A 23,673-nucleotide genomic window follows, 5' to 3' on the forward strand; every position below is an offset into this window, starting at 1 on the left:
AAGTAGCAGCAACTTCACCAAATTAAGTAAATACAAATTTTTTAGTAAACTTAACAATTAGATAGAAAGTAAACCTACACTAAGATTATTAGTTTTATGTACCACCTTTTGCCAAGGGATTTGAATTCCAAGATTATTTTAAGCAAGATCGGCTTGTAAGAAATTAGTGTATGGGGAAAAATATGTATTTTTAAATTTTTGGGTGAACTGTCCCTATAGACTCTGTTTGGCCCTCAAATCTCAGTCACGCAACGCGCACACACATGCACAAAAGAAGCATTTTACTCTTTGTTCCCGTTATATAAATTACATTGTTCCTTCTTTTTCACTTTACCTTCATGGAGCCTTTCTACCATCTACCTCCATCCTCCACCACTCGTGACCTCCTCTCCCCTCAGCCCCCATTGAGGAGGCTTGACCTGCAAGCTATCACCAACGAGTGGCTGTCCCTCACAATGGACCCGTCAGCGTCCACTCCAGCTCACTCCCTCACAACCACCCCTATACCACCCACACCACCCCCTCTCCCCACTGACCTTTCACCTTTCCTGAAGGCTCAGGAGTCTAAGGCACCCTCACCTGCGTCGACACAAAGAGGCTTCGTCCCGCTGCCCCAGAGGTTTTCTGTTACTCCTCCTTTTAAAGAAGGAAGACTCAGTTCAGGACACACCCCAGCTGCCCTTCCTTTCTCCCCACCACCTTCCCCACCTCCTCCTCCCCTTCTTCATTCCTCATTTACCTCTCCACTGCCTGACTCTTCACTGCGATACAGCAGCGGTAAAACTCCACCATTGCACATTTTTAAGCCAGAGATTTTGTCCTGCACAGTGCCGGAGCCAGTAAAGTCATCCACACATGTTCCTCTGCAGCACAAAAATGTGGAAGTAAACAAAAGCAGCAAAACCCCTGACGTTAAGCTGCAAGTAAAAGACCCTTATGACGAGCTGTTGTTTATGATTCTGGATGGTTCTACCTGTACAGACGACTCTGGCTTTTCAAGATTGTCTCCGGTAGATTCAACGCCAGCTACGCTAACCAGTGTATCCCAGAGTAGGTTTAAAAAAGCAGAAGAATCCCATCAGCCAGCAGTCACTCCAGCCCGCGACTCGGCTGGTAGTGTTCGGTTAGAGATGCAGTTGCACAAGCCTGTGATGATGGAGCCACTTTCCATCACTTGGGGAGAGCAGACAAAAACTCTGTGTGAGCAGCCGGTCGAGTCTCAGAGGCCGCCATCGGTAAAACGAAGGGGATACACTGAGTTGTTCATTGAGGAAGAGGACGAAGCTAGAGAGGACAAAGAGGAGGACTTTGAAGGTCTTAAAGAGAGACTCAGTCCACAGGTAGAGCATGGAGTGAGCTGCATCTGTTGAGTTTGGAAATACTACAAGGCCCTGAAAGGTAGATGGAGGCAAATGTTTTTAATCTTAGAATAGATCTAATTTTGCATTCTCTTATAGAGTTTGACACAAAGGTCAATGGAGTTGTGTCACAGAGACACGTGCAAAGCCTGAATGCATCAACAGGGAAGCAATATGTCATATAACTAAACAGTTAAATACTCAGGGCATCTCACCACAGCAACGGTGAAAGATTTTTCCTGTTAATGGAGATGGGGGAGTGTGATGAAGATAATCTGTTGTTTGTACTTAGCAGTGAATGTTGTAACTGGTGCAGAGTGGAACATCACTTCCTTGTGCTGCTTTCAAACACCTTTCACAAATATTTAAACCTTTGAACCCTGAGCAAATTGGTGCAATTTCTTTCAAAAGTATAGTAGTACTGGTATAGTAATTATAGTACTAATACTAGTAGTGGAAAAAGGCTATGAGCAACTCCGTAATAAAAGCTCCACAAATTGCAAGAAAGAGTTTTTTAAAGAGTTTTCAGGGTTATCAAAAGTATTTTTCAGGGTATTAAAGACTTTTCAGGAATGTTAAAGGCTTTTCAGAAGACTTTTGTGTTTGTTGGATACTTTTCAGGGTTATTCATGAATTCGCAGGGATATTAAACATTTGTTTTTTGGAATTTTAAGACTTTTAGGGGTTATTAAAGACTTTTTATGGGATATTAAAGATTTTTGGGAATTTTAAAGACTTTTTTGGATAAAGTACAGTACATGTTTTTTTTAATAATCCATTAAATATATTTTCCTCCATGTCCCTTCAGGGTTCAGTAAAAATCCTCAGCATTTAGCTTCTGCGATTCAGTTTCTGAATTGATGTGCGTGTCATTACTTCCATAGGCTGATGTCTCTCCTCCCACTCTGACTCAGCTCCCTCACCCCAGCCTCCCCTCACCCTCCATACCACCACCCCTGACCTTCTTACCTCCTCCATCGTCTTCTTCTGCTTCTTCTTTTACTCCTTCCTCTCGTTCTGTTTCTTCTTTCACTCCTTCGTCATCTTCTTTCTCCCAATCACAACAGCAGGATCACACCACCATCCCTCCCTCTCCCCCTGTCTCCCCTCGGCCCCCATCCCTTCCCCGCCTCATGACATCGCCGCTACCTGCAGTCTCTCTCCCTCTCCGCCTGTCTCCCCACCTCCCCTCCACCCTCTCACCCCTCGAGCTCCCCTTGTCTTCCTCCTGTCACATCCTGCCCCAACTCACAGTCGCCTCTTCCCCTACCTGCCCCGACTCCCCATAAACCTGCCTCTCCTCCCCTTGCCACCCCACGCTCTCCCCCCCGCTGTGCCCCATCCAGGATGTAGGTCTCCGAAGGTGAAGGTAAAGCTGGAATGTGGATAATCGTTGCGTTGGTTTCGATCATGCTTGTGGTGCTGAGGATCGGTGCAAGTTCTCTAACTTTTGTGTTGTTGACGTTAGAAAAGCTGAGACTCTGGTTGAAGTGATTAGTTTAACAATCAGCTGACAGAAAATTAATGGACAACATGTTTTTTAATCTGATTAATTGCTTTTGCTTTATATGTGAGGAAAATGCCATTACAATTTGATGCTTTATCATTGAAAATTTACTACCTTTACAAAAATAGAATTGGTGAATTGTGATGGTCATTTTTTACTATTTCTGGACTTTTCTAAACTAAACAATTAATCACAATATGTTGATAGATATGAAAATAATCATTTGTTGCAATTGTAGCTCAAACTTCTGAGTCATTTGTACACTAACACGCATTGTCCACTACATGTGATGTGGAGTTGATTTATGGACCGCAGAAAAACATTCTTGAATTAGTGTGTTGTTCGGGTTGGTTGTACTGTGGTGTGTTTAAGATTTTCATCGGCATGTTGATGGATACTGTCTTACAGCATGTCATTTGCGTTTGCGCCTGAGTGTTCAGCTCATAGTGACGGCTGCTGACTCGTTTTCTGTTGAAGATTATCATTGTGCTGCTTCTGGTCTTTCTGCCTGTTGAGCAGGATCCAGTTGTTGGTGGTAAACCTCCTCGTAGCCCCATCTTGTCCCGGAGGTCCTATATGTCCCCCATTAGAGGTCGAAGGGTAGGGCGGCATGTCTTCATTCAACCACGCTCTTACTCTTGTCTCTGTGCAGAAAGGACATTTTAAAAAATAACCAGAACATTCATGATTAATCACAAAACATTCCATAAAACACATACTAACGTACGCTGTGTTTTCCTTGTAGTAAAAGTGTAATTTTCATTTTAGGAAAAGAGAATTTGGAGTTTTTGGTTTGTTTGTTTATTCATATTTATTTTTTTAAGGAAATGGTCATCCTTCTGGGTATAAAATTCTACCGTAAAGTCTTTCCTTTTAAATTCAAACCCTAAACAATAACCTCACAAATGTCTCATTTTGACTTACTGTCTGTCTGTTTTCTGTCTCTTTCTGTATTTTCACAGCGGTTGGTACAGGATGCACTCCATGGTGGAGGAGACCCGTAAGTAATATTTGTTACTACTCTACTGATTTGCTGTTATCCAAAAAAAAAGATATCTCTTTGTGCAGAAATGTAGGCTTACAATATATACAATATGTGTGCAATGATTACAGTGATCATGTTACATTTAACTTAAGTTTTTACATTTGCTTTATCGCTAGAACATATAAACACAAACAGACAGGGAAAATACTGGATACAAGAGACAAAAAGCAAAGGTGATCATATTACATGGAACAGAAAGTGTAATATCACTGTTCAGCATCACTACTAATTTATATTTTTTTTCGAACACAGTTACCAGGCCGTGTACAACTACTTGCCTCGCAACGAGGACGAGCTGGAGCTGAAGGAGGGCGACATTGTAGATGTGATGGAGAAGTGTGATGATGGCTGGTTTGTTGGTAAGAAGAGGGGATATGGGGTCATTCTTGTCTATTTGGCAAGTAGGTATGATACAAGATTAGGGCTGCAAATAACGGTTATTTTCATCGTCAATTTATGTGTAGATTATTTTCTCAAATAATCAATTAGTTGTTTGGACTATAAAATATCAGAAAATGGTGAAAACTATCTATCAGTGTTTCCCAAAACCCAAGATGACCTTGAATTACTTGTTTTGTCCATAGCCCAGAGATAATCACTGTCATGGTGGAGTAAAACAGTTAGAAAATGTTCAGATTTAAGAAGCTGGAACCACAGAATTTTGTTTTGTTTTTTTTAACTCCGATCTCAACGGTCCTTAAAACTCCTAACATTGTCTTTGAATTCAATTTTTAATCAATATTTTACTTTTAAAAGCATTAGATAGTGCTAAATTGAAATTTGTGAGGTCTTAATTGCCACAAATATTTGATCTAATTTTATTTTTCAATCTTTTAATGTATCTTTTTGGAAACAAGTTAAGCTCTTCAGCCTTTATGTCCACATTTCTGATGTAACAAATCTTTAAACCTACCACTGAATCTAATACTTTTTACTTGCAATTACTTGTTGACAAAAATGTAGATTAGCCTCACTCACTAATAACAATATTCCTATGTAAAACCTACATCTGCACGGGACTGTTCATATACTTACTTTTTTTACCTACCTACAGTGCTTGAACAAGATAAAGACGATGTGTCTTACATTTGGTTAAGACTTGTCTTGAAGGTCGTGGGAGAAACTTTGATTAAAGTGTCTGATACCTGTAGACAAATTCCAAAAAGAAATTCAAACTGACTGATTATCAAATAAGTCTGTGATTTATGTAATAGCTGACAACTAATAAATGAATGACTGCATCTATATGCTAGATACATATATTTAACAGAACAGCTGGATAACAAATGTTCACTATATACAGACACAGCAGGTCTATGCAGCATTTGTGGTCTGGTTGACACTATGATGTAAAACAAACTGAGACCACTAGATGTCACTATGATCCCACCACACGCTTACTTCATGACTATTGCAGTAATCGGCATTATCTTTCACAGCTGAGCAACTCTGACGGCCCTGAGAATCTGTTTGCCGTGTTACTCTTTACATTCTTTTACAGGAAACTTTGCCCTCTAAAGATCCTTTCATGTGATTCAGTTTGATCTCCAGGTTTGGCTGTTTTCCAGACCGCAGTGAGCTGTAATAATATTAGCGTGCACTTCTGCTGCTGCTGCCAAGTTTCAGCCACAATTTTAAACACTGACAATCTGATTTATTGCTCTTTGTTTTTGAAGGGACCTCTCGAAGGAGCAAGTTGTTTGGAACCTTCCCAGGAAACTACGTGAAGCAGCTATAATGATGATTCCAGACTCCCTCCCTCCCAGTGGCCCCGCCTCTTCCTGTGACACATTCATCGCCCTCAGCACAGCAGCCGCCGGACACCACCTCCCAACACTGGTCCCCCAAGACCTGTCGCACATTTCTGTGTTTGCGTGTTATGTGTGGCTCGTCAGCTTCACACAGACAGAACACTTAGCTCTAACTAGCCATCTTTAATGGAAGACTTCTATAAAATAACGTTGTTTTTTTAATCTTATCTTTTTATCTTTATTTTTCTATTACGGAGAACCCAAACTTGGTGCTCCAGTCCGTGACCTTTAACTTTTTGACTGTGATGGAAGGATATCAAAGGAACTTTGAACAGTCAATGACAGAAAACAGGGCACCACAGTGATGCTTTCAATTCTGTTAAAGGGCAGTAAGATCACTTTTTTTTTTTTTACTTTACTGCAGTATCTCAAATTTAAAAACACTTGTTACATTTCATTTCAGTGTTCAATTACAAATATCCCCAAAGACATTCAGTGCAGAAAGTGTTGTCAAAACAGTATTCTGTCAGCAGGTCTGTTGTGTTCGAGCTGTGTCGAAGGGATTGCAGTCATGCAGACGATATTTCAGGTAAAGGATGTTACTTCGCACACATACAGGTGGATAAGACTGTGCATGTATCAATGTTATGTGTCGCCCGAGGTACTGATTGGTTGGTAAGAATTTGGGGATATGAAACACTATCATTAATCGTTATTAATCAGTTGTTTCAAATATCGCAAATGAGAAAGTGGAAAAAAAATCTATCATTGGCACTGTTGCACTTGCTTTCTCAACCTAATACATTAGATTTAAAGTATAAGATTAAAAACACAAAAATATTTTCGACTTGTTCATCTTCACACTAGGATTAATGCACTTTAACAAAACTTTAACACAATTTCGTGTTTATTTTATCTCAAAATTCACTTCAGACTTTACACAGTAGATGTTAAAGGTCCAGTGTGTAGGATCTAGGAGGGGATACTGGCAGAAATTGAAAAATTGAAGTATATTTTCTTAAATGTATAATCAGCTGAAAGTAAGAATCGTCATGTTTTTGATGATTCCTTCAAGTGATAGGAATCTACATAAAGAGTGGATCCTTGTCCTTATTCAGTGTTTTTACCGCTTTTAATCTCCTTGTCTGTTTGTTTTTGACAGTAGATGGGGCCATTTTTACTTTTTCCCTATTTTCACATCTGCCATTGTAATTGGCAGCCCCTCTGCAACAAGCAGTGTTAGAAAAACACTGATTTTTCAAAAAAAAAAAAACTATGAAACTGCTTCCTTATATTTATTATGTCGTTTACCCCTCGGAAGAGACAGCCTGTCTCAGATGAGCCAATCTTAAAGCAAGAAACACTGATTTGTAACGAGAAACTGTTTTATTCAGTGTTTTTACCGGTTTAAATATTTGCATCTGTTTGTTTTGAAGAGGAAGCCACCACCTAAAAACCTCCTGAACAAAAAAACACTGAAGGAATCCTAACTTGGAGTTTAAACATGGCGGCACACAAGTGAACTCTTTGCTTGTGTTGCAATCAGCAATTTCCAACGCCAGATGCCACTAAATCCTACACACTGTTTCTCTGATATGTCCGTGGGGCTTTGCGGTATATTGACCATGTTTGAGAAGTGTATGCAAAAAGGCTACCAACTATTTAGGTATTATATTTATTAGAGGACAACTGCTGGTGAAACTGACAATTTTTCAAAGGATGGAACAACACAATGCTTTTCTAACATCTTTAATCAGCAGCAAACCCACATTTGAAGGATTATTTTATTGTATCATTGTCCAGATAGGTGCTGAGTGAAACAACACCATAGTTCATGGGCTATAATTATGCCGGGGTTATTGATGTTTTATGTTGAATTATTTAAATCAGATGCAGGATGAGATGGCATTTTATCAAGAAAACTTCAGTCATGTAACTGCAGTTTTTTTCCCACTAGACTTTGGTGGCATCTTTTAACCCTGTTGTCAGAGTGAGTGGGTCACTGTTTCATGTAGTTATGTACTATTTGGAATTATCGGCATCTTAGCTTGTCATGCTCGGTGAATGTGATTTATGTTTTAGTTTCTCACTTTACTTGTTTCACATAGGATGGACACTGACATCAAAATAATTGTTAAAGCACCTTAAGATATGTTGTGTTTTCTCATTCATTGCCCTTCACGTCACCCCCTGTCATCCTCTATCTCAGCTGGTGACAACACTTTCTGTGTGCGTGTGCTTGTGTGTCTGTGGTGTTTTTGTAAGCCTTTTGTATGAGAGCTGTAAAATGGCCAACATCCACTTGCTTTATAAAGTCAGCTTTTTCTCACCCGCCATCATATTTGGTTTCCTCTCTTTCTTTCTTCACATTCTTCATCAGTGGTGCTAATTTCCACCCTTTTTCAATCTTATTATGGTAGCCAGGCACGTAGGCCTTTCTTTTCCCTCCAGTTATTTGTTGTTTTAAGAGCCAGTAACGTATTTAAACTGAAGTTACTGTAGTTAGAGTTGAGTAGAGTTGGTGATTGCTGCCTTACATCCAACTCACTAATTTAATAGCCATGTATATGTAAACCTCTTCTGTGATGCAAAAAATTAATTTATGCATATATAGTCTAGAAAACATCAGGAAAGTGTGCACAGAGCGTGATCACAAATGACAGAGTCGAAACATACGGTGAACCTCTAGTCTGCCTTTGATACATTAGGAACAGATTTGGATTGAAGACATGAATTTGACTCCTGATATGTTTATACATGTAATGAAAATGTTAATCTTATATGTTATTCATGTTAATATCAAATTCAATGCACACTCTTGGACCTAAGTATTTCTACAGTATCTTAGCATTTGTTGAATGATTTTATGGGGCTGTATTGCTAATAAAATCCAGCTGGTAGATGAAATATTTCCCATTTTTTCCCCTTTCAGCCCGACTTGTTTGCTGATGACTAAAAGGGAAATCTCATTTATGATGTTTAAAGGTACGTTTCTGAGTTTTTGACCACTTTTTTACGTTTTTTTTCAAAGCACAGAGGTGACTGTACACATTCAAGTCCTCTCTATTTCACACACTATTTCATCTGAACAGTTGGTGGTGGTAATGAGCAGTAAAAGGCAACAATGTGACAAAGAAAAGACATTTTAAGAGCTTTCAGAGAGATTTTGCAAAATGTTAATGCACAATGCTTTCGGTGAGAAATGGTTAATGCAAAAACACTGTTTCAATCAAACTGCACAGGGCACACACGGTGTCTTAATGAAAATGTTGTGGTTTCCAACTGGTCCAGTCACGGGGTCCCAATACCTCCTCAGTCATTAATTTAGGGTTCACACAATACAGATCAGATACCACATTTCCAATTTTATTTCACAAAATATAAACAACGTGTTGGCTGAAAGTACAACTAAATAAAGCACAGTCTATTGCAAAAATAAACACAAATGGTACTTCAAAATAAAAGCTATGTGCCCTAAATTTGAAGTATTCCTTTAATAGCATCGAATAGCTTTTCGTTTCAGGTTTTTAAACAACATCAAGGAATGTCTGCACACTGTAGCTTCTTTAAGTGCAATTTAAAAAGCACATCTACTTTTCACACAAAGTATCTATCCACATCCATTTATTGCTGCCTTTAATTGGTCCAGCACCTGCTTTAAATGTTTTTTTGTGGTGCAGTTTCTAATTTGCACAAATATTTTAACTGGTACTTTGATTGATTTACACAATGAAAAAACTCAGAGCGAAAGCCTGCAAGTGCTGACACAGATTAACGAGCCACGCTCACAGTTTGTTGACAAAGTGCTCTCGTCGCCACATAAAGCCTTTGGTGTTTTTATAATTCTGGATATAAGGCAGATATGAAAGGCATGTGGCAACAAGAAAACAATATCATCAGCTGACTGGAATAAAACACTGTGATCATAAACAAAAAGCACAGTGAGGATTTCTGAAGGCTCGAGGAAATCCTTTATCTTAACAGACAAGACAGATCTGGTTTGGGAAATGATGTGTTGAAAAACTGTTGAGACTGGATTGTTGACAAGCTCTGGGGTGAGAGTCCTGGGTCCCATCCAGATCAATAGTGGCTGGAATGTGCCTGTGGGACCTCCAGGGCCTCAGAGCGGAGCTGCGCCTCCAGACCAAATAAGGACAGGAGCAGCAAGACCCGTCAACCAGAGTGAGAGGAGGCCAGCCAGACTGTGAGCTGCCCGGGGATGAGGAGCGATGGTGGGAGGGGGAGCTGGTTTACATCCTCACTCTGTCTACAAGTGTCCATATAGGTATGCAGACTGAGAGCCAAAACTGGATTTGTTTAGGACAACTGCAAGCTTTGGTTTCAAGAAGCAAAACATTGTTTTCTATTTGTAGACAGAGATAGTAAGAGAGAAGAGAAGAAACAAAACAAAAGTGCTCAACAGAAAGAGCAAAAGTGGAGAGCAAGTGCTGGTAAAAACAGTCTGAGAGCCAGTTCCCAAAATCTGACCAATTACTTCACTCCTGGGGTGGGGTCTGTCCATTCTCCTCCCCTTGCACCCACCCACATGGGTCAAAATCTCCATCACTTTGATATTCCTTTGCTCTTTAAATTTGTGCCCTGCAGTGTGCAGTTTACTGTCCCTGCTGCTGTTACCTAACAGCTGGGAGACGTTGAAGGGCCATGCCAGTCAATGTCGTGTTGGACGGTCCGGCCCCTTGGGGGTTTCGCCTGACAGGAGGAAAGGATTTCAACCAGCCTCTGACCATCTCCAGGGTGAGTGACTGATAGGATGTCTCCATGAGATCAGATAAAAAAGTAGTGAATGATGTTCCGTTTAATAACTTGAGAAAACAAAAACTTCTAACAGCTTTTAATATCTTTATTGTCGTTGATTAGCAGAAGATCAAGGATTTGAGGATGTTTCCACTGTCATCAGCCAAATGTCTAAAATTTGAAGTTAATCCTTTAGTGGTCCAGTCCAGAGGAGTCAGTGTTTGTGTAACATAGTGTTTCCCGGAGGGTTTGTTCTAGAAAGAGTCTGTCTGGGCTGGTATGAGGCTTGCACCTGTGCCACTGTAAATGCAAGAGGCTTAGATACAAATAGCAGCCTACATTGTACTCTGACATGTGCACACACACACACACACACACACACACACACACACACACACACACACAAATACACACAAATGTCTCATTGAGTCGATTTCCAATGGAAGAATTTAGAAGCAAAATAAGGTCATGATATCATTAGTCAGTCCTGCAGAGTGTGTTAATCAACTCTGAACTGCAAAGATTATGGAAGAAAAAGAAAGGTAGAATCCCCCAGCTGTAAATAATCCACTTCATGTGTTTGAAGCCCCCCACGCATTCATGCTGACAGCCGAGTCAACACGTATCAGAATGATTTTGTGAGTGATTGGAGAACATGGGCAATGTGTCACTGCATCATTATGATATATCTATTATAACAGTGCAGCTGTTCAAAAGTCACTAAATGGTCAGCTGGAGGTCAACATGCAGCATCACACAGCTTGTCCTCATTGTAGACTGACAGCACAGGGGACAGATTATTGTGTCATGACATCTCACAGTGAGCACATTACACATTAGACGAACAAATGACCTATGAGTGAGATACTTGGTTAAAGAAAAAAAAGGCAGTGGCTGCTGATTCAGATTGGCAAATTAAAATCTTTTTCATCTGTTTATATGAAAATGATAATTTCCTTAAACTAATATGGTATTTACTGTTTATACAAAGCACAGCCAAACAAATGGATCACATGAAAATACCAGACTGTTACTGATACAAAAAATACTCACTTTAAATGCAACACGCCAACAGGCTTCTTTTGTTTGAGAGTCAGATGAGAAGATCAATATTAGGGAAATAACTAGCCTGGTTCTGTCCAAAGACTTAAAGAAAATTAAAAAATAAATAAATAAATAAAACCCTTAACCAGCATCCCTTTTAGCTTTCCCAACATCTGGCTTTTGTCTTTAGTGGTAAAATGCCACAATCACAATTCATGGAATAAGCGACTCTGCAGTCGTCACTCATAGTTATTGGCTTCCGCTACTATCGGCGGCAATGGAAACATCACACCCAGGTGCACACCTGGATCCAAGTGGAAGATGTTTTCACAGACATTTTGGACAGAGCCAGGTCAGCTGTTTTCCCCAGTCTCTATGCTATGCTAAGCTAACTTTCTCCTAGCTTTAACTTCATAGTGGAGTAATATGAGAGAGTGCTGTCAATCTTCTCGCCTAACTCTCAGCAAGAAAGAGAAAAGCTTATTTTTGTCTTTTTATGTGTGTCGCTTTTTATGGAAATACCCTGTTATAGCATGCAGTCACTGATCAGTTTGCCGGTTTGCAAAGTATTTTTCACCACTCTACCACAAAAGTAACTTTCAGAATATGAACAGTGATGTCTTCATGTCTGTGTCCTCGATGTCACGTAGGATCAGATGTGAGGGGTCCCAGTAATCCCACGCTGTTGGGGTTATGTGAATCTATATTTAGGAGAAAGACCTCAGGAACTACTGACTAAAAGCATAGTTAGGTCTCGAACCACTGGCTCTGTCCAGTAACCCCACACCTGTTGTGTTAGTGGAAACTGCGATGATAGAGGACTGGGATGAAGGAGAGGAATGGAAGAGAGAGAGAGACGGCAAATGATATGTGAGCAGTAACACAAGAAGCAATGTGCTAAAATGTTCTTGTGAGGCAGAAAGATATTAAAGAAAGACATACGTTAAAGATAAACCGGACTAAAACACCACACTGATGAGATTCAGTGTCTGTGAGCTCTCAGACTTCATATAAACACCAGTGAATTGTGTCTCCCCCACACTGCCATTTTTGGGCAGGAACATCCTCCTCTTTATGACCTGCCGGTGTTCCCAGCTGGTCGAGGAAAGTAAACACAAGCGATAGTCATCTTTTTCTTCAGCAGACAGCAGCCTTAAAGGGACACTCGTGAAAGAAAGTTGTATTGTGTCTTCTGTGCTTTATGGAGGGACTTCTATCAAGTCTGAGAAAATAACCCTGGTGATGTCATCAGGGGTATTTTAGCTTGAGCGTGGAGACTGCAAATTTATTACAGTAGAGGCATTTGCACGTGTCGTAAGTTTAGAAATAAATATTACCTCATGTTATGTCAATCACATTTACACGACTCAGAAACTTTCATCTTTTATTAAAGTCTTTGTAACAATTTTCTGCCTTTTTATACAAACGTCAAAAGTGCAAGAAGTTGCGTTTATTTAGATTCAGTAGGAATAGTATAACCCATAGAGTCCAGTTGATGGCGGAGCCTGTGTAAGATCGAACTGGATTCTCTCTTTTCCTTTTTGACTCCTCATTCACTCTTACATTGCATAATATTGGAATATTTTTTTTTTTTTACTTACAAAACTACACAGACAAATATTTATAAATTGTACTCAAGTTTAGTTTTTTTAGTTTTTTCTTTTTATGTTTTTGGGTTGCTTGCGGATCAGTTGAAGAAGGAAAAGATGGCAAGAAATACAAAAGATAAACGGGTGTCGGAAGACAAAGGGAAAGATGAAAAAAGCAAGACAGAAAACGGGAATGGAAAAAGGAAGAGATGGTTGTAATTTAAACAAAGACAAATGTTTAACATGAAAACTTAGCTGCGTGGAAACAAAAGAATCTGATAAAAAGCATAGCTGTGCACGCATTCAGGTAACATCAGAGCAGTAAAACATACAGACAGCAGCACTCCCAAAAATGCCTGACTGTAAATTACTGCTCCCTTTTTGGCAGCATGAGGCATCCCCTCAGCACTTTCATCCACAGTTATTTATAGGTATATGACCTAATTCAAGTTTCAATGCAACATCCCAGTGTAGCTAAGTTTCCTGTGTCCCGTAATGCAATCTGGCTGAGCATAGGTCAGGGCCTGTGTAGTGTAAGTGGGAATGTGCGGTTGGGTTTGAAGTTGCCTCCTGAGGTATTTTCTATGACCCCGAGAGCCCTCTGGAGGTTCTTATTAATCTTGATCACTTCCTGGCCGGCAGAATACATATTCCATCTGGATGCTGTCACTTAGTGGGAAGCAGCGCATGTTTACTTTATCTCCATGACAAGGATCGGGCAGTTTACGCGTGTGCATACCAACCAGGGCAATCTGCATCTCATAGAGCAGTGGAGTGTTTTTCAAAGTGCATGTGGTGAAAAACCTGTAGATTTAGGTCATGACTGGCCCAAATCTTTTCTGTTGTGAGTTTGACTGAATTGCTGGGCTTCTTAGTAGAGTCTGTTCTGTTTTTTGCAGGAGTATTTAGGCCAGGTGAGACTCAGAGGAAGGAAAAGTAAATCATATAAAGCTGTGATACCAGCAGGCAAACATGAAGAACAGTTGTGTATTGAAAGATGAAGTGCCAGTGATGGAGAACAGACTTTTCACAAAGCTGCCCCACCTGTACATACCGGTACAGCGATTCGTGACGACTTAGACTGAGAACATGTTTAAGTTATCAGTAGTTCCACGATGGTGGATCTTATTGTTTACCTACAAGTGTTTGTTCTTACAGTTATTTGTTTTTATCCACAAATAAGCGTGGACCAACTAATAATGATAAGAAGACATAAAAGACTATTACTTGCAAGAATCCATCTGCTCTGTCCAACCTGTACGAGTGTAGTGTAAGTGTATAAGTGTATTTATTCTTGTTAATTATTCCCTCTTTTATTCACTTCCAGATCACTCCCGGGAGTAAGGCAGCCATAGCCAACTTGTGCGCTGGCGATGTCATCCTGGCCATCGAGGGAGTCCCAGCCACAAACATGCTGCACTGTGAAGCCCAGAACAAGATAAAAGAGTCCACCAGTCAGCTCAGTCTTACCGTTGAAAGGTTGTATGCAGAAACCGAAAGCATGAACACAAACAGGTGCCGGACACAGCAGAGGCAACACTTGCACCGTATAATGAAATGTAATACATTAGCTTTGCCATAATTACTGTGTTGATGAAGTTTATATTGTTCCATTTTAGCGTCAGACAGCTGTGGATTCAATTCTAAATTAAGTTATGTTGTGGTGTATTTTACTGTCTCCAGCAGATCCATATCCAAGTGTCAGAAAATATTTTGTTCCTTTATATTCTATAGTAAAGAACAAAAATATTACTCAACACTTAACTGAGCATAAGGCAGCCTTACGTCTTTATTTTAACGCGTGAAAAATCGGAAGCAAAAACAAAAGGCTTGTTTCCCTAAAATTTTGTTAACAAATTTGTAAAAGTCTGTATAAGCAAGCACTTCCCTTTATTCAAGATAATCCATCCACCTGACAGGTGTGGCATATCCAAATGCAAATTAAACAGGATCTTTACTACACAGATATGCGTTGAGATGGTCACAATTAAAGGCCACTCTAAAAAGTGCAGTTTGGTCACATGACACGATGTCACAAGTTTTGGGGGAAATGTGCCACTGTCATGCTGACTGCAGGCTTGTCCACCAGAGCTTTACCTGTAAAGTATGTACATTTCGCTACCATAAGCTGTCCCCGATGTTGTCTCTGAGAATTTGGCGGTACATCCAACTGTCCACACAACTGCAGACCGTGAAAAAACACACCAGCCCAGACTTCCATGCCTAGCATCTTCACCTGCAACAATGTCTGAGACTAACCACCTGACCAGCTGATCCAGCAGTTTGTTTGCACAATCGAAGAATTTCAGAAACTGTCTCGAGGACACTCTTCTCATTGGCGGCTTCTGAGATGACCTTGCTTCTGGGTGAATAAGCTGCAGGTGGAGGTCCTGAGCTGGCTCACTAAATCGGTTGGATGTACTGCCAAGATGCCAAAGTGCAAATTGCTCACTAACGCGGATTTATGCAAATGTTTGAACAAAATTTAAGAAAGCTAAGCCTTTTGTGCGATAATAGGAACAAAAACAAAAGTGTTAGATAATGGCCGACTGGTACTGTACAATAGTGGCTCCCAAAGTTGTTGGCTCGTAACTACTTAAAACAAAGTACTTTGTGATCTCTAGTCACCAGTTGCAGGTCAGTTGTTACCGAAGAGATATTGGCTTTATGTGGGTGTTTTACGTACTTTTTTGGAAATTCAGCAGAAATGGGAGTAAAGGAAAGTCGGAGAATTCTTTGCGCCTGTTAATCATCTTATGACTCCCTTGGATTTATCTTTTGATACCTTCATGTGGGCGCTGACCTCCAGGTTTTGAATCACTACATAATAATCTTCATATTGCTGTCTTCGGAGGTTAGTATGCAGGAAATTAGTATACTTATTTGTTTTGTACCAACAGGAATTGATACAAGATGTATGCTGACATTGCTCAAATTGCAGTTATAGAAAACTTGTGTTTGTGTTTCTGGAGCTTTCCCACCAACATCTGAATTTAGTCTGAGCCTTCCCAGCTGTGACCATTTCACCTTTCTTTTCTGGGTATCTAACAGCTCATGCAAAATCAGTTGAATTTGGTATGGCCTATGACTTTGGCTTAGCTTTATCACATTTCCAGTTTGGACACACTCAAATATCCACTTCTGAAAGTGATACACGTCCTATGGTGCATCAATAAAAGTGTGAGCAGCAGCAGATTAAACCTCAGTTTTTTTATACACTGGGATTGCAAACAACTCACACACTCATAGACTCAAAAATTAAACGGTCATGTGACCTTCTGACCTGGATCTGTTTTTTATTTTCAGAAATGACACCAGACTGTGGTCACCACGTGTTGTGGAGGACGGTAAAACTCACCCTTATAAAATGAACCTGGAAGCAGCACAGCAGGTATGTTTGAGAAAGAGATTCACATTTATCACGTTGACCATTTTGCTTCACATCATTATCTAGCTGTTGTCTCAATAATGACGTCACGTCCTTCTCTTCCCTGCAGGAATATAAACCAATTGGGACAGCTCACAACCGGAAAGCTCAGCCGTTTGTTGCGGCAGCAAATATTGATGACACGCATCAGGTGGTCAGTACAGCCTACAACACCCCCATAGGCCTCTACTCCTCAGGCAACATCCAGGACGCCATGGAGGGCCAGATCCGAGGCCTGGTTCTGCCCAAGCCTGTGAGGTGATTGTTTTCACTCTATAAAGCTTTGACAAGGCAGTCAGGTTTTTCAGAGCCCTGCACCATACAGCCACAGTGAGTCGTAAGTGCACTGATTATGCTATCAGCCATGCTAGCAATAGCAATATGGCTCAACAGATAGTTATGTCAGTTTGTCATTTGGCCTGTTCAACAGCTGGTCTCTTGCACAGGGTGACATATCTTCACAGCTACATAAGAGTTAAGTTCTATGGCCCCAAGCTCCCAGAAGTGGCACCAGGCTTTGCATGGATTTTTGGGTCACAATCACATTTCCCATACACAATCAATCATCAAGAAATGGTTGTTGGATATATTTGATTATTAAACTTACTTTTTTTAATCACAGTTTGAGCCACACCACTTACTATAACATCTTAAAGTGTCATATTAACACGTGCACAAGGAGTCAGCCTGCTCCAATGTGTGGGTTTAAATCTGTGAAAGCTTGACAAACTAGTTTAGCATATGTGAGAAACTTTTATTGGAATGGTGTTACTTCTGTTATGAGCTTAAGGCTAATACTGGCTAAAAAAAAACCCATACTACAACAACATTAGTCATGCTAACATCTCTCTTACCTGTAGTGTCATTCATCAGTCTAGATTGTTTTGGTGTGAGTTGCAAAATGTTGGCGATATCAGCCTTAGAGATGTCTGCCTTCTCTCAAGAAATTGAACTAGATGGCACTCGGCTTGTGGGGCTCAAAGTGTTTAAAAAAAACATACATTTGAGAAACTCAACAGCAGTGTCTCTTTCCAAAAGTCCTGTCCAATTAGAAACTTTTTCCCCAAAATATACCCACCAGCCTCATCACTGCACAGAGGGAAGCGTGCTTCTAGTCACGGACAAGAGGCTCATGCTCATGACAGCACAAGATTTAGATGGCGACCTCCTCGGCTGAGCTGTCATGCTAGCTCGGTATTATTGATTTGGGGTATAGACTGTCCCTCTTCATATAAGCATTTTAGCTTGTGTGGCCTTAAGGCTGCCACACATTTTTTTGTATGTAAAATGTATTCAAAAGCCAAGCCACTCATGTTCCTTTTTTAAAAAAAATCTGACTGAAATTTACAGTGATATAAAACAGAGAAAAGTAATGAATCTACAATAACATTTAGAAGCTGTGGGAAAAAAAAGTGTTGGTGCCAAACTGAAATTAGCTATTACCTTTATTGAGGACTTTGGAAATGCGTATTTTTGCAGAATTTTTCTAAACTCAAACCTCACTTAGTTGCTGTTTCAAGTGCAGAATGTTTTAGCACAGAATTAGCAGATTAATTGATCCAATAATTTCAAGATAACTTTTCCTCTGGTGCCACCCTCAGGCCAAACTGCTTTCCTATATTTTGTGGTGTAACGATCATTGCAGCCTTAAAGAGTTACTGATGTAGCAATGCATTTTGTTCCCTTCATGATTTCCTCCTGCCCCTGTACAGCCTTTTTTCTGTTTTGCTGTTGTTACATTCATCGTAGTCCACCTGCTCTTTACATGACTCACCTCCTCAATCACCCAGTTGCTCAGTTAGTTTGAGGATGTCAGCTGAGTAGCTTAATACAGCCACAGATGTGGAAGTAGCCTTCAGCCTTCCCGTCATGTGGATTTCATTAGGCTACCTGATATATAGTGTGTCACGCTGAGAATATATTACCACAGCCCACAGGAATGAATCCATCCATGGATTAACCGCAGCCTCTGAATAAGTCATATATCACATCGAACCTATGACATGTCAGCTGGTACAACATAGACTTAATCTGCATAATTTCTGGGCTACGCTACACGGAAAAATAAGGATGTCTGTAATGTATTCATAGTCAATAACCAGCCAACTAGAGAGAATTATCATATAACAGAAGATGATGGTAGAAAGAAAATATTGCAATATGCATAAAAAATGGCGTGTTGTAGAATCAGTAAGCTGGAAAACTCCAGTTTACGACTTTTCTTACTCATTCCACATTCAGCGTCTAATTCCTTTTTCTCCTTTTAAGGTTGACTCACCATGTTGTAGCTCTGTAAATAATCTCCAGCTGCTCGTTCTCACCTGATCTGCTTCAGTCAGTAACCACAAAAAAACTCAGGGCAATGCAATTTCAATGCATCATTTCTACCACAAGCATGAATCTCTCTTAATGATATTGACTTAGGTTGGTCTGGGAAAAAGAAGTTTAATTTGTCACAGTCATAACAACCTCCAGAGCAAAGCGATACCGTGCCATCGACAGTGGCAGCTTTGGAGGAGAACAAAGTATATTTAGTCAGGTATTTTTATTTTATACAACTTTATTCTCCTTTTCTGAGAAGAAAATACTGTACCTTTTACTCCACATTTGTCGAACAGCTTAAGTTATTTTTCAAATTACAATTTAATCTTTCTGTCCAATAAAAACCATATATTTCCAAATCTGGGAGCATATCTATGTTCCCAAGGCCCTATATACCCCAGTTTAATATTCTTTTAACACACATCAACCCTCCTGTCGTGTTTATATCACTTTCTTGCCACTCTGAAACTCTGTCCCTGAAATATTTTTAGTTTATTCTACATATCAGTGCATAAGACATGTTAGAGTCATAATGTCAGACTAAAATGAATGAATAAGATTTTATTAATTTAAATAATTTATTAATAAGGTCTTGAACCCCCAAATCAGGTCATTTTTCCTAACCTTGACCTGTTAGAAGATCAGATTAAACCTGACCCTTTTCTTACATGTAATTAGTCACCTTTTCATATTTTGTTTTTTTCAATTAATTCATAATAGCTTTTATTTTTTTTGGACTGCAGTTAATTTGGGAACTGTTTTCCTACAGAAAGACCATGGGTGTAGATTAAGCTACCCAACAGTATATAAAGGAGTTAGAATTAGCACAGCTGTAAACATCTACAGCTGTAAAATGCAAAATACACATTAATGCAACTGTAATATAAATCCAGAAATGACAAATATAATATAAAACACTGACAGGGAACATTTTATTACAGCAAGTACCTTTACTTTTGATAGTTTAAGTGCATTAACTGGCCAAAATACCTACATAATTTTCGGAAGAAAATGATCTGAATACTTCTTCCATCACCAGATAGTCAACATTTGTGTTCTGTATCCTGACCTGATGTTTGTTTGTGTGTGTGTGTTTGAATGTGCTGCTCAGTCCCAGGACTTTGTCCAGCATCGAGGATTCTGACGTGTACCAGATGTTACAGAAAGACCAGGAGGAGCCCCAGGAGCCTCGACAGTCTGGCTCGTTCAAAGCCCTGCAGGAATTTATTGACAGTGATGGTGAGCACCTCATCTCTACCAGACGATTACGTCCACAACACTGAAACATCGTACAGGGTGAAATGATTACCGGTGCAGTAAAATATTTGTGCTTTTACTGACAGCCAAAAAGAGGCAATGCCTCACTGTACAAACAGATACAGATGTTTAAGAGGCCCTGAAAAAGTATTTCCTACATCAGCTTTTTACAGTGAGTTACAGGATTCCTCACATTATTTCTTTTTTTGCTACTCCTACTGATTTAAAACAATGTTATTTTTCTTCTTTTTTTTTAACTTTGTTGCTCATTTACTCATAAGTATTTAATGTTACAGCAAAACGGTTAGGACACAAACACCTACCTCCTAGATGACAGTCCTGTTCTTGTTTAACCCTCCTGCCCTAAGAAGACCCTAATTGCTTTTTATACTACGTCACTGGATGCAAATTTGCAAATCCTAGGATAACTAAGGAATGACATGCCCTACTCTTCCTAAGAGTTGCTAGTACTCGTCTTTGTTGCGTCGATTGGTTGGGTTTAGGCAAGAGTGGAATTGGTCAGAATCAGGGAGGAATGTCAGGATAAGTCATTCAGAGGCAGAGTATCCTCGAAAAGGCGAAATCACTCGCCGGACCTTTGCTGCCGTAATAATAACTACGGCCACTAGGGGTTGCCGCCTAACATAAAAAGTCAATATGGGTTGTAATTTCTGCTTTTAAAAAATGGCCCGAGTCATCGTATTTTGGTGGAGGACAGTCATGACATACTAGCATGTTTTCATCACAGTGACTTGGGATGTGTATTTTTACATCCTGTACATTTGGGGTGTTTACTGTCATCGCCCAAAGACACTTCATGCAGACAGGAGGAGACAGGGACCGAACCAATAACGAATGCAACTAACCTGCTGTAACTAATTTTTTTTTTACAGCTGAATGTGAAAAAAACACCTCCCTCAGCCGATGACCTACTAAGTGTTGCATAAACAACTATTCCAACTAATTCAATTGATGATGCTATTCTTATTATAAATAGACAATACTGACCGCAGAACTGTGTTATTCATGTAATATGTTGACCCTGTATGACTAACCAGTCTCATAACATGCTACACAATATGTCATCAAGCCATAACTTCATGTGTCCCCCTTATTCAAGTAGTGCAGGGATAAATCTGCTCAACACATCGTTACAAAAGCACTCCTCCATGTGTTTCCATTATTAATTAAGTTGTAAACAGCTGAAGTTACACAATTTTCCTTTACCCAAAAGGTAATTAGGATTCAAGGCATTTTAACTGTCCTGCCTCATTTCTCTTGAGTGTTTTGTTTTTATTTATGTGCTCCTGTATGAGTCGAGGGCTGTTTTGTTGAGCGGTTTCTCTCCCATGTGGACAGGCACTCGTCCCATTTTAACCAGGACAGTAAAAGCTCCCACAACCAAACCAACTCCGCCCACAGGAAACCTGCAGAAACTGCCCGTCTGCGACAAGTGTGGGAATGGGATTGTGTGAGTAAAAATAGAAAAAAACAATCATCTGTGATTCACATTCAGAGCCTCCGTGAATCAATACAAAGGCTGGAGAAAAGTAAAAGAGAACAATACAGTCCGCTGTAGCATAACGTCACAAACTATAACTATAACTATATATTCAAATTGATTAACATTTTCTGAACTGACAGAAGCTGAGCATTACTGTACAAGCTTTATAAGTAAGATTTATTGCAGGGCTGTTGAAAACACAGCCTTTTTACAAAAAACATTCTTCAGCAAATATAGGAATCCTTGTCCAGTAAAAAACAAAATTAAAACTTAAAAATTAAATAATAAACCACCTTTCTTTTAGCATGAATTGTTCCTAATTTTATTAAGTCCTGATGAAGAGCTTTTCATTTATTCTCTTAGTTGTTTTAAATTAGCTAATTAATGTGAAGATGAATGTAACCTAAAATAAAAGTAGTATCATTTTAATTGTTTATATATATATATAAGTTGCGCTCATACTCATCTATAAACAGCCTGAAAATAGTTTGTACATTTAAGTTAATGGTTTAGAAATGTTTTATTATTCTCATGTGTATCAGAAGCATTTTCTCTTTAACTCCTACTATTCAAAGCACCTTTGCATAAACAGCCTCATGCAAGGACAAGTAACGCTCATGTGCTGTTTTGTTTTGTTTTACAATAGTTTTGCTGTTGTTAAACACAGACCCCTATGACTTCAGTTTATCGAGAATCCATGTGTAAAAAACTAAACTTTCCTCCCAAAATAAAAGTAACATGGTGGGGTTTGTAACTGACATACAGATGATGATTTGTAGGGTGAAGCGTTCCTTTAATGCTGCTATGTGTTGCATTTGTATAATTATTTGGTACAGCATTATTCAAATTGTTCTTATAACATATAGGATTCTGTCTGTTAATGAATGAGACAGTCTTATTTAAAACTGGTGCAGTCTTTGTGTTGCTTACAGGCAACTCATGTCAGCGACCCCCACTTTATATCCATCCAGGGAGGCTGTATTTTAAAAGTAGGCTATTACTGCCACACTACACACGTACACTAGGCTATTCTTTGCATTTGACATCTCCCTCTCTGTCTTTCATGCTACAGTGGGACGGTGGTGAAAGCACGAGACAAGTATCGTCACCCTGGTTGCTTTGTGTGCTCTGATTGTGACGTCAACCTCAAACAGAAGGGCTATTTCTTTGTAGAGGGGCAACTGTACTGTGAGACTCACGCTCGGGCTAGAATGAGACCACCGGAGGGACACGACCTCATCACAACTTTCCCCTCTGCATAGATTCACAAACACTCAGACACACATACAAACAGACACTCCTGTGACCTGCATCTGTTTTATGTGTTTATCTGCACCCGTTTTTCTGATGTTGTCTGTGTGCAATATTTCAATGGCAATACACTTTTCTCTTTCTGAATTTAAATCTTTGTGTAGGAACATTTTAGGAACATTTTACAGGTAAAAAAAGGCCTTTTTTTCATGAAAGACATTTTGACTTGTCACAGCAGGAAAAGGACAGGTGTTAAGTGTTGATATTAATGATGGTTGAGGTGTTTTTAGCTGCTTTGTTTTCAGGTTCCTGGTATCTTGCATGCTATCCCAACATCACTCTCACCGGAGCACTTGAATATAAAGGAGCCATCATTAGTGTTTTTAGTAACACCTGTGCTCTTCTTACTATGAAAAGTCAAAATGTCTTCTGTGAGAACAGCCCATTGAACAGCCTGTTTGTTTAAAGAGCCCAGCTGCAGTGACGACAAAACTACCTTGCCAGTTTCTTGCAATTTGATGTCTTTTCAATAAAGACCTCTGCTTATACTGTAAGAAAGCATCTGTATGTGAAGTGTCGAGATGAAAAGCACCACCTGGTATTAACAGGAAAGCATTTTTATGTTAAAAAAGTGGAGTAACCCAGACTAAGTACAATACAGTATGCAAATAGCCCTAAAAGAAAAGGGAGAGACAGAGATCAAAGGCTTGCAAATGGATGTGCTGTGGTCTTCATTATTTTACACAGATGTCCTTCAAATCACATCAAAAAGACATTTTCAAAAATAAAACATTTCAGACATTTCAGCTAATGGATGGTTGGTCCTCCACTCTGATTGAGTCTGATATAACTACAAAATTTTA

At 39.6% G+C, this 23,673-nt stretch overlaps 2 protein-coding genes across 11 annotated transcripts in view; both read left to right on the top strand.

Moving 5' to 3' along the window:
• Positions 1 to 8,002, top strand: part of LOC121941696 (sorbin and SH3 domain-containing protein 2-like) — a 59,769-nt gene extending 51,767 nt beyond the window's left edge. For 4 of the 9 annotated variants that reach the window (XM_042484527.1, XM_042484529.1, XM_042484530.1 and 1 more), the window contains 2 exons: positions 345 to 1,340; positions 2,243 to 2,691. In XM_042484527.1, the coding sequence (XP_042340461.1) occupies positions 345 to 1,340; positions 2,243 to 2,647 (1,401 nt within the window). In that variant the 3' untranslated portion in view covers positions 2,648 to 2,691. Of the gene's footprint in view, positions 1 to 344; positions 1,341 to 2,242; positions 2,707 to 3,384; positions 3,547 to 3,827; positions 3,866 to 4,162; positions 4,270 to 5,586 lie in introns of those variants that run through there. The other 5 variants (XM_042484536.1, XM_042484533.1, XM_042484535.1 and 2 more) reach the window with 5 other exon arrangements.
• A 2,244-nt stretch (positions 8,003 to 10,246) lies between these two features.
• Positions 10,247 to 23,364, top strand: LOC121941698 (PDZ and LIM domain protein 3-like). Of its 2 annotated transcripts, none has more exons than XM_042484538.1 (7): positions 10,247 to 10,416; positions 14,377 to 14,564; positions 16,356 to 16,440; positions 16,547 to 16,734; positions 19,910 to 20,037; positions 21,415 to 21,526; positions 22,632 to 23,364. In XM_042484538.1, the coding sequence occupies exons 1-7, from the start codon at positions 10,324 to 10,326 to the stop codon at positions 22,819 to 22,821; spliced, it is 984 nt and encodes a 327-aa protein (XP_042340472.1). In that variant the 5' UTR covers positions 10,247 to 10,323; the 3' UTR covers positions 22,822 to 23,364. The 2 variants fall into 2 exon arrangements, with proteins under 2 accessions (XP_042340472.1, XP_042340473.1); XM_042484539.1 differs by having other exon boundaries at positions 10,248 to 10,416; positions 14,377 to 14,528.
• Positions 23,365 to 23,673: the final 309 nt, after the last annotated feature.

Source organism: Plectropomus leopardus, chromosome 4, assembly GCF_008729295.1.
Source record: "Plectropomus leopardus isolate mb chromosome 4, YSFRI_Pleo_2.0, whole genome shotgun sequence".
Taxonomy (NCBI): Eukaryota; Metazoa; Chordata; class Actinopteri; order Perciformes; family Serranidae; genus Plectropomus; species Plectropomus leopardus.